Here is a 10,777-nt window from a genome sequence, read left to right on the forward strand (position 1 = left end):
ATCATTCAATAATTTGATTAAGCTATTTGATTAATTCTTATTAATTACGGTCAATTTAGGTAAAGTTTAAAAATAATCTATCAGTCTTATCGGACCAAATCTTCTAAGTATTTATATATATACATTAAAAATTAATGTTACAGAAAATTTAAACAATTATATTGAATGTAAAAAAATCAAATAGAATACATTTTTTAAATTTATAACAATTTATGAGAAAAAATATTTTATTTCTTATATTTATCATTTATTAGCTAGCACCTATATATCATTTTTGCTATATGTTTGACGTTCAACACGCAAAATTATTGAAAATATCGCCGTCGAAGGGTGAAAAATAGACAAAAATTAAGTTGTAGGTGACAGTGGGGCAAAATGATCCCATGCCGAATAATTTAAAATAATGAATTCATATTTATAGATACGATAGACAAAAGCTATAATACTTTCTATAAAAAAGTAGAAAGCATATTTTAGTGCTAACATTCTGAATTTTATGAAAAGAAAACGTGTTATTCAAGTATAATAATCGCTTAAAGCGCAAAAAGCGTGAAAAAAGTACACTGGATCCAATCTTCTCAATAAGTCTCGTTTTTAAACTGTTTGTTGTATGAAAAATACATTCGTTGTCATCATCGTTACTACTTTTTGAGCACCGGCTGCTTCTTACAAATGAATCCACTGGGATCGATTTGCCCAAAATGAGCTGCGCATCTTTCATCGAATCTTAAAATTTTACCAAAGCCGATTTTAAATTAATTTTAAGAGGAAATAAAAGTTAATACCTATTACGATTTACCCAATTTTGCGATTTGAAAAGTATCCCCACATTTATTTCCTATATGATTCAAAAACCGCTTATCTTACAGAAAAATGATGAAAAACATAAATGCCGCTAACAATTTTTTACGTATTAAAAATTGACATTACAATATTATATTATTGTGTATTTAGAAGTTTATATTTTAATATTGATTAACCCATTAACGTCCAAAATGTCAAAATTTCTTGCACGTTTTCAAAGTGATTTTTTCCTATGTAATTGGCGTTGAAAAAATTCTTGAACCACATATTCTGATGTAAAATTGCATGCTCTTTCAGAATCCGTTGCCAGAATCATGATAAAACTCACAGGAAAAGAGATATGCTCGATTGAAACATAAAAAACACCTAAATTTTCGAAAAAAAAAATTTTTAGGATTTTTTTTCCAAGTGTTACGGTGAAGATATCACCTTGCGACCGTGATCAAAGGTGATCATGGGAGTTGAAGTTTAACAGGGAATTTTTTTGTTGACCTTGAACCATCGCTTCTTTACACAATGGCGGAAAAAACGAATTTTTTTTTTTCAATCTTCATCAACTTTTTTCTCGAAATCTATGGTCTTTAGAAAAAAATTCATAAAAACAAAAATGCCTTACAATCGCTCGAGGAACATTCTCAAATTTTTTCAGAAGTTTTTGAGACAATTTTTGATTTTCCGGGAAACTTGTGAAATGGAATTTTCAAAAATTGTCTCAAAAACTTCTGAAAAAATTTGAGAATGTTCCTCGAGCGATTCTAAGGCATTTTTGTTTTTATGAATTTTTTTCTAAAGACCATAGATTTCGAGAAAAAAGTTGATGAAGATTGAAAAAAAAAAATTCGGTTTTTCCGCCATTGTGTAAAGAAGCGATAGTTCAAGGTCAACAAAAAAATTCCCTGTCAAACTTCAACTCCCATGATCACCTTTGATCACGGTCGCAAGGTGATATCTTCACTGTAACACTTCGAAAAAAAATCCTAAAAATTTTTTTTTTCGAAAATTTAGGTGTTTTTTTATGTTTCAATCGAGCATATCTCTTTTCCTGTGAGTTTTATCATGATTCTGGCAACGGATTCTGAAAGAGCATGCAATTTTACATCAGAATATGTGGTTCAAGAATTTTTTCAACGCCAATTACATAGGAAAAAATCACTTTGAAAACGTGCAAGAAATTTTGACATTTTGGACGTTAATGGGTTAATGTTTAAATGAATAGTATCAATAGTTTCTATAAAACCCTCAGCGATCATTTTACCCCGAGTGATCATTTTGCCCCACTCTCCCCTAAATATTTCGAAAGCTAACGGAAAAGCATAATACCAATTCGAAGTATAAAATAAATATTTCAGGTACAATATAGCGTCAGGAAGTACTTACCATCTTCGAGTCAATATACAGGGTGTATCAGCAATGATGCTTTTAATTTTAACCATATATTCTTGAGCATAAACTAAGTCGAAAAGTCCTGTACTATAACGGCCGTATTCATAGTCGGTCCTTAAGGAGCTCCTTAGATTAAGGGCGCCTTATTCACTAGGCGGGACGGCGACACTTTACCACCCGTGAGCAGGAATTTAATTATTTGAGGTTGGCAGCACTAAGGCTTGAAACCTTTTATTCAAGATACGCTCTCGTATAAATTTGCTGTGCGCTCTAAGCATATGCTGCGTGTATGTGTGTGTAAACTGTACTACAGTATATTTCTCCACTGCCGGATTGCAATTTAGAACAAGCTAGTGAGTGTGACAAATAAATAAAAAATGTCATGTAGCAGAAGGATAGATTATAATAAAAAAGAATTTGTTGATTAATTACACAAAACAACAACAAGATAATAAATTATATGGAATTTTTATACACAGAAATATAATACCAGATAAGTTATTGTGTATTTTTATTTTTCTGCATGAATAAATTAGTATGGAAGTATAAGAGAGAAAAATTCTTTGTTAAAATGTAGATTTTACTTTGCAGGTTATTCTAAATGAATGTTGGACTTTCCTCAATTATGTGTAAGCAAGAGTAAACTGCAGCGATACCTTTAACAGTTAATGGATAAGCGTAACTGAGGTTAACGATAAGAAACTGGATTATAAATTCAAGTGTCAGAGCTTTTGATGATTATGCTGAGTATTTTACGTAGAAAAATAATTGTTATTTGTGTATGAGTTTCAGTCCATTTAAGTAATACTGTGGACTTAAAATTAGTAAGAAATGTGTAATCTGGTTAATGTAATATAATATATAAATTAGTGTAAAATTTCTATTGGCACACGTCTCAAGTTTCATATAATTCTATATATTTTGACTGTCAATTCTAAATTTTTATTTGGATACATATATAATTACAGATTATGACTTGCATCTAACTGACTTGACCGTTGAGTAAAATAATTATTAACCTTAAGTCTTACAAAATACATTTCACTCTCTACATTCTTACGAATTTTTATGATTTTAATTAGAGGCTCGTCCCTCAATTCATTACTCTATTGCAATATAATTTAATATACTATATGGTTATTATATTTTTCAGATTTTGTAAACTGACAGCTGTTTGAAAAATATAAAGTTCTATCTTTACAAGACTATATTGAATATACTATAGAAATAGAATTTCAAATAAATTGTATATGATGCAGAAGCTACAAAAAGATGAAATAATAAAGGAACGGTGTAACATACGTTTTAATCAATTTATTTATCCTCTCTATTTATGACAATAAATTCAATTTCTCCATCATTTAGCAGGTATTGGTTTTTTATTAATATCAATTTTTCTATTACCTTCTCTGATGAGTATCTATCTATATCTATAAAGGGAATATTAGTATTTTCTTTAATTTGAACTTCCTGCTCTCGTCTGCCCATGTTTACCAAACTTTTTGATATATTCAGTTTTTCTTGTTTTTTTAATTCTTTAATGCTTCCAAATGTATCAAGTAAATTTAGTATCTGTGAGTCTCTTTCTTTGTTATTAGCAACTTTGTCTATTTTGGAATAAAATTCTTGGATATCATTATTGAAATCTATTGTTTTAGATTTTTTCTCTCGTGGCCTATATATATTAGTTTTCATTTGCATGATTTCAATATTAGTTTCCTTTACTAACATTTGTATAAAACCTAAATTAGTATTTTTAAATTAAAACAGTAGTATTGAAAATTATATATTTTATAGGTAAAATATTTACGCAAAACAATAGAAAAAAGAAGACTTATTTCTGTAAGAGAAGAAGAAAGAAGTTAAAAGAAAGTCGGAGATATTTGTAACTTTAAGAACTCACATTGTAAGACATCGTCAGTGATCTACAACTATATAACTAATCTTTTGAGGTGTTTTCTCTATATAAGGGAAATGAAAGAAACGATCGTTGTCATTAAATTTCGTTATTTTTAAAAATGTGGGTAATATCATTTTTATTATTCCAAGGCAATTCGGTTTTTTTTAGAAATACGGATGTTACCAATTAATTCTTATATAATTTTAGAAACTGCAGTGTTAGAAACTGTCAACAGCTATATATGCCAGATTTTTTCCATCACTTTTTTACAAAACATAATTTAAAGACAGAAAAGAGATAAGCTTTTTTAAATCTTTCTACATTTTGATAGTTTATAAAATACTGTATATACTCACTGATAAAGGAATTTATGTTTGGTTTTTTTCCTAAATTTGCATGTAATTTTCTATTATATGATTCTGAGTAATTATTAGTTCTATTAATCAATTTGAAAACTGAAAATTTGTGGGGTTCAACCTCGTTAATCCAAAAGTTTTCATAATATTTTAAATACTTTTCAAAAAACATTCCAAATTGGGACTGTATATCTTTTTTCAATTGTTGAAATACACCTCTTACATAAGCAGGTGGCAATAAAGCTAGCAATGTTAATTTTCTTATAATTAAAAATCTTTCTGGGTATAACAATTTATTCTTGGTTTTACTTATTATTTTAAGTTTTTGGGCCTTCTTAATTAATGCCTTAAAATAAATAATAATGAAGAGTTTAATATGAGATGAACAAATATAGTAGATATTAGACTTCATTATATATAATCTCAGAAACGTATCGTGAAACGTAAACTGCTTTTCTAATATTGTTGGATTAGTAATTTCATCACACTCCCATACAGTGCATATTGTTTTAAAGTCTTATTATTAAGTCATTTTTTAGTCATCTGCGTTTCGAAATGATATTAAATATGAGCTTTAAAATAATGTGTCCTCTATGGGAAGTGCTGGCGCAGGCTACAAAAAAAATATATCGTTTAAACTGATTCACTATTTAGATACACACATATATATAGAAAATATGTTAGTAATATAACTCACAAACTTACTTGTGAAAAATGGAAAAAGCAATGTGTAATTTCTACACTAGGATAAGCTATTTGTATGGCATTTGACATAGCTTGTTCATAGTCAAGCATTATTAATTTTGGTTTGAGAGTAGTAAAATCATGTTTTAAGTATTCAAATGTCTCTAAATAATCCAGTGTGCGTCTGTTCTTCATGAGAATCCAAAAACACGGAATAGCCTAAATGAGAAAGTAAAGTAATTAAAAATCTGCAGCCTTTTTACAAAAAATAATACAATTAATAATAAATGTTTTACTTTATTTGGATATTCATTTATTGAAATTAAAATAGTCAGTAATTGTATGTTTTTGTCTTTCAAATTAGGTATTGCTTTGAATGTTCCATCGATAAACATACTTTCTGCAGATTGCAGTATACTTTGTATAAAATTGAAATCATAAAATACTATATTTAATATGTTTGTAGCATCGTTTCTTAGTACTTTTGTATTTAATTTAATTTTATCTGAATTTGTTTGTTCTTTGGTTATATATTTTGCTAAGTTATTAAGATTATTTTCCTTTAAAATAATATTTGATTTATCACTAATCTTTTTAATATAACGCTGAAGCGTTCGCCTGCAGGTGGTAAACGAGGTTTCAGCTTCAATTTCTTGATTACTAACCCAGAAATTATTTAAATATTTATTACAAAAACGAGAAAAATGATCATTTTATGATATATAATTATATGTGTATACTTACTTCATAACAACGAAATTATAAATTTGTTTAGGCTTCGTTCCATTAATTTTTGCTGATTCTTTCATTTTTTTATAAAATACAGACTTCTTATTGTTTATAATATTGGGCTCATGGTTATGAAGTATGTCAGATGGATGAAATTCATTATTATAAAAACGTCCATTAGCTTTGCAATTGAGCTCTTTATATTTTATACAGTACAAATATCTGAAAAGAAAAATATTTTCAAAAGAATCTACAAAAATATAAAATAATCTAACCCTTCTATATATATAATCAGTACAATTTATCATTTGTGCTTTTTTTAATGAAGTATCTGAAGTCATTAAAAATCCATAAGTTTCTTTCCTTCTTATTTGCACTCATACTTTATATGAAGTGTTTAAATGCTTTTCACAAATATCTAAGAACTGTTAATTTCTAATTAGATCTAAAACTAATATGTAACGTCTAAGCGTAAAATTTGTTTTGACAAACAATCATGTATAAATAAATATTTGCATGTATGTGTATGTGCGTGAAGACCTGCCAAACAAGATTTTTGCGTGAACGTTGCCACCCGTTGCGTGTTGAAATGTGAAAACATTTATTACTTTCATATAAAATAAACACAAATATAATAAAAAGAAACTAAGAAGTTTTAAATATTACATATGGCTTTATTAACCACATGAAGAAATGATAAAATTTACAAACTTTCATAAAATCAGTATATTATTTTAATTTTTAGTACACATTTATCAAAACCTTTCTTTTCATATTCTTATTTTATATAAATAAAAAAGCTTATAAATGTAAAGTTATTTAGCACTTAATTAACGATGCATTTAATATATCCAAAATTATCCATAATATAATAAGCTCAATATTAAAGATAATAAGAAATTGGTATTTTTTAAAATATGAAAGATATTGTGCAAAAATGATTAATATTCAACTTTAAAAAATGTATAAATTTATAGCTTAAAAGTAAGTTCATGCTATACATATTTAAGCTCCATTATTTATTATAGATAGATACTCATCAGAGAAGGTAATAGAAAAATTGATATTAATAAAAAACCAATACCTGCTAAATGATGGAGAAATTGAATTTATTGTCATAAATAGAGAGGATAAATAAATTGATTAAAACGTATGTTACACCGTTCCTTTATTATTTCATCTTTTTGTAGCTTCTGCATCATATACAATTTATTTGAAATTCTATTTCTATAGTATATTCAATATAGTCTTGTAAAGATAGAACTTTATATTTTTCAAACAGCTGTCAGTTTACAAAATCTGAAAAATATAATAACCATATAGTATATTAAATTATATTGCAATAGAGTAATGAATTGAGGGACGAGCCTCTAATTAAAATCATAAAAATTCGTAAGAATGTAGAGAGTGAAATGTATTTTGTAAGACTTAAGGTTAATAATTATTTTACTCAACGGTCAAGTCAGTTAGATGCAAGTCATAATCTGTAATTATATATGTATCCAAATAAAAATTTAGAATTGACAGTCAAAATATATAGAATTATATGAAACTTGAGACGTGTGCCAATAGAAATTTTACACTAATTTATATATTATATTACATTAACCAGATTACACATTTCTTACTAATTTTAAGTCCACAGTATTACTTAAATGGACTGAAACTCATACACAAATAACAATTATTTTTCTACGTAAAATACTCAGCATAATCATCAAAAGCTCTGACACTTGAATTTATAATCCAGTTTCTTATCGTTAACCTCAGTTACGCTTATCCATTAACTGTTAAAGGTATCGCTGCAGTTTACTCTTGCTTACACATAATTGAGGAAAGTCCAACATTCATTTAGAATAACCTGCAAAGTAAAATCTACATTTTAACAAAGAATTTTTCTCTCTTATACTTCCATACTAATTTATTCATGCAGAAAAATAAAAATACACAATAACTTATCTGGTATTATATTTCTGTGTATAAAAATTCCATATAATTTATTATCTTGTTGTTGTTTTGTGTAATTAATCAACAAATTCTTTTTTATTATAATCTATCCTTCTGCTACATGACATTTTTTATTTATTTGTCACACTCACTAGCTTGTTCTAAATTGCAATCCGGCAGTGGAGAAATATACTGTAGTACAGTTTACACACACATACACGCAGCATATGCTTAGAGCGCACAGCAAATTTATACGAGAGCGTATCTTGAATAAAAGGTTTCAAGCCTTAGTGCTGCCAACCTCAAATAATTAAATTCCTGCTCACGGGTGGTAAAGTGTCGCCGTCCCCACTAGGCAAGGAATGAACCAATCACAATGGGAATAGCGATGACTCTTTCATTGTGATTGATTGATTGTTTTATGCTACAGTCGGCTCAATACTACTTTAGTTTACTTTAATTAGATATAGATATGATTTTTTGCTTCCTTATTTTAAGGAAGGTCTGAGGCTTCCTTGAGGATGTGATTCCTTTACCGGTGTTAAGTTAGCGCCTAAAGTATAAAATATTTGAAATTTTTCTGTACTAATCATTTGATAATTGTTTGACAGTGTTTGATAGCCATTTATGAACGTTTGACAGTCTTTCTTTTAGTAAAAAATTATAAAATATTTTATGGTATAAAGTTAGCGCCACTTTTGTCAATTTTGATTAAAATTATTCAATAAATGGTTTAATCGATAAAGAGTCGTTTGATCATTTCGACTAAGGTACTTTGAACGTTTGAAAGTTCTTAGTTATTGGGAAGAATAAAAGCTTAAAATATTTTATTTCGGTATCTGCAGTCTGCATAGACAGCCATTAAGGGTGATCCCCACCAAGCTCAGCTTAGGACTAAGGCAGGTATTCATTGTCGTTACTTATATTTAAGTCTGACTTATAGTCTCGATTGTCCTTTTTCATCTAATAGTAATAGAAAAAGATAACCTATGCTCAAGTCGGTCTTAAATGTAAGTAACGACTATGAATATCGGCCTAATAGGACTAAAATCATGCACATCATGCGACAGAAACTGTACCATTTAAGCTCGGCTATCCGCCAAACTGAGCTTCGTGAGAGGGGGTCACCCTAATGGTGTCGGTATGGGGCTAATTTCGTAATTTTCTATATTTAAAAAATGGCGGTGGCAGTGACTACATTCATAGGAAGTATGCAGGAGGCAAGGTTGCCAAGTGTAGTACTTTCGGTACTACCGTAGTACCCAAAAGCGACATATCCTATAGCGTAGTATTATTTTGGGTACTATGCTATAGCAGAGATGAAACGGGAGATTGCTCATGCCGACCATGCCGTCGCCGTGTCCCGAAGCAATCCTTGCCGGTAGGCGGCGCTTCGATCCTATCGTTTAGCTTCTACCAGATGATTATGCCCTCGCGCCATCTATCGAAACTGATGCGAAACAACACGGCAGAGCTTCGAATAGGGTAAAACAGATCTGCATTAGATAATTTTATAATTTAAGAAAATATTTTTATTTTAGCGTAGAAAGATACACGAAAATAGCATTAATTTGTTAACAAACGAAATTAATAAAATTATTATACATATACCCGAACAAATCATCTGGAAGTCATATATTTAAATTTAAGAAGGATATTGTAATAATAATGTAGAGTATATGTATAATAATTTTATTAATTTCGTTTGTTAACAATTTAATGCTATTTTCGTGTATCTTTCTACGCTAAAATAAAAATATTTTCTTAAATTATAAAATTGTCTAATGTAGATCTGTCTTACCCTATTCGAAGCTCTGCCATGTTGTTTCGCATCAGTTTCGATAGATGGCGCGAGGGCATAATCATCTGGAAGCTAAACGATGGGATCGAAGCGCCGCCTACCGGCAAGGATTGCTTCGGGACACGGCATGAGCAATCTCCCGTTTCATCTCTGATTACACCACTGAGTGATCAATTGATGATTCTGGTGATGATCACCACACAACGAGGGGCTGGACACTCAAGCCTCGAAGGCTCGAATTATTTGTACCGAAGGCAATTCTTAGCCAACTAAAAAAGTTAAAATTGAGGAAAATACAGTATTTAAGTTGGTAGCAGTGCTTGATGCGTTGGGTTGTAACGTCTCTCTTCCCTGGGAACAGATACTGTAGAAGTGGGCTGAGTTCTGAACTACATAGTGGGGGAATGAAATCATGCGCCTTAGCCCAATGCGCACCCCCACTCCGAGGGTCAGAGAGCCCAGCTCTAGGTTAAGGAAACGTAGCGATTAAGTTTAAAAATTTCAATTCATTCTATTTTCTTCTTTAGACGAAGTCGCACCTTTATTTTCTTTCTTAATCGATTTGTAGTACTTCCTTTTGCGCTACTTGTATTCTGTAGTTTTAATTAACATTTATTCCATTATCGTACTTAATTGTAATCATAATCTTCTTATTTCTTATAATTATACTATCTAATTTGCCAAAGTGAAATCAGTGTATACGATTTTTTCCACACTTCCATCTCCCATCACCCTCGAAGAAGCTTCTCTCAGCGGAAAAGGTAAATATCTCACCATTCTTTCATTCATCCAACGAATCGAATCGCGACCGGTCCCGGGTAGACTAGTCCAACGTATAGTGCCCGAAACGGTAAGTCTGTGAACGGTACGGGTTTGGCATAGTAAACTCAACTCCGTGAATCTAGACGTTACAGGGTGAAAAATGGTCACGTTAGGTTAGTAAGGACGATATCTTGTTACTTGACTATAGCATAATTCACTATAGGAATATTACCAAATTTCGTTTAATTTATTTGTATTAAACGTAATGAATAAAATTATTTGAGACAAAATGGTATCTATAATGAACAGTAAAAAATTTAATTAAAGTAACAAAATAATTAAAAATCCAATGCTTTTAGTTTGATGCGATAATATGGTGAAAGCAGCCAGCTTCAATGAAAACTGAATACC

General features: G+C 29.6%; 1 protein-coding gene across 2 annotated transcripts; it reads right to left on the minus strand.

Moving 5' to 3' along the window:
- Positions 1-4,345: 4,345 nt before the first annotated feature.
- LOC136776707 (uncharacterized) lies at positions 4,346-8,017 on the minus strand. Of its 2 annotated transcripts, XM_066732462.1 has the most exons (6): positions 7,312-8,017; positions 6,941-7,155; positions 5,872-6,078; positions 5,424-5,787; positions 5,149-5,346; positions 4,346-4,789 (listed from the first exon to the last, which is right to left on the minus strand). In XM_066732462.1, the coding sequence occupies exons 2-6, from the start codon at positions 6,973-6,975 to the stop codon at positions 4,346-4,348; spliced, it is 1,248 nt and encodes a 415-aa protein (XP_066588559.1). In that variant the 5' UTR covers positions 6,976-7,155; positions 7,312-8,017. The 2 variants fall into 2 exon arrangements, with proteins under 2 accessions (XP_066588559.1, XP_066588558.1); XM_066732461.1 differs by lacking the exons at positions 6,941-7,155; positions 7,312-8,017 and having other exon boundaries at positions 5,872-6,201.
- Positions 8,018-10,777: the final 2,760 nt, after the last annotated feature.

The sequence above is a fragment of the Prorops nasuta genome, unplaced genomic scaffold (assembly GCF_024137725.1).
Source record: "Prorops nasuta isolate Cenicafe-Biocafe unplaced genomic scaffold, Cenicafe_Pnas_1.2 PNAS00010, whole genome shotgun sequence".
Taxonomy (NCBI): Eukaryota; Metazoa; Arthropoda; class Insecta; order Hymenoptera; family Bethylidae; genus Prorops; species Prorops nasuta.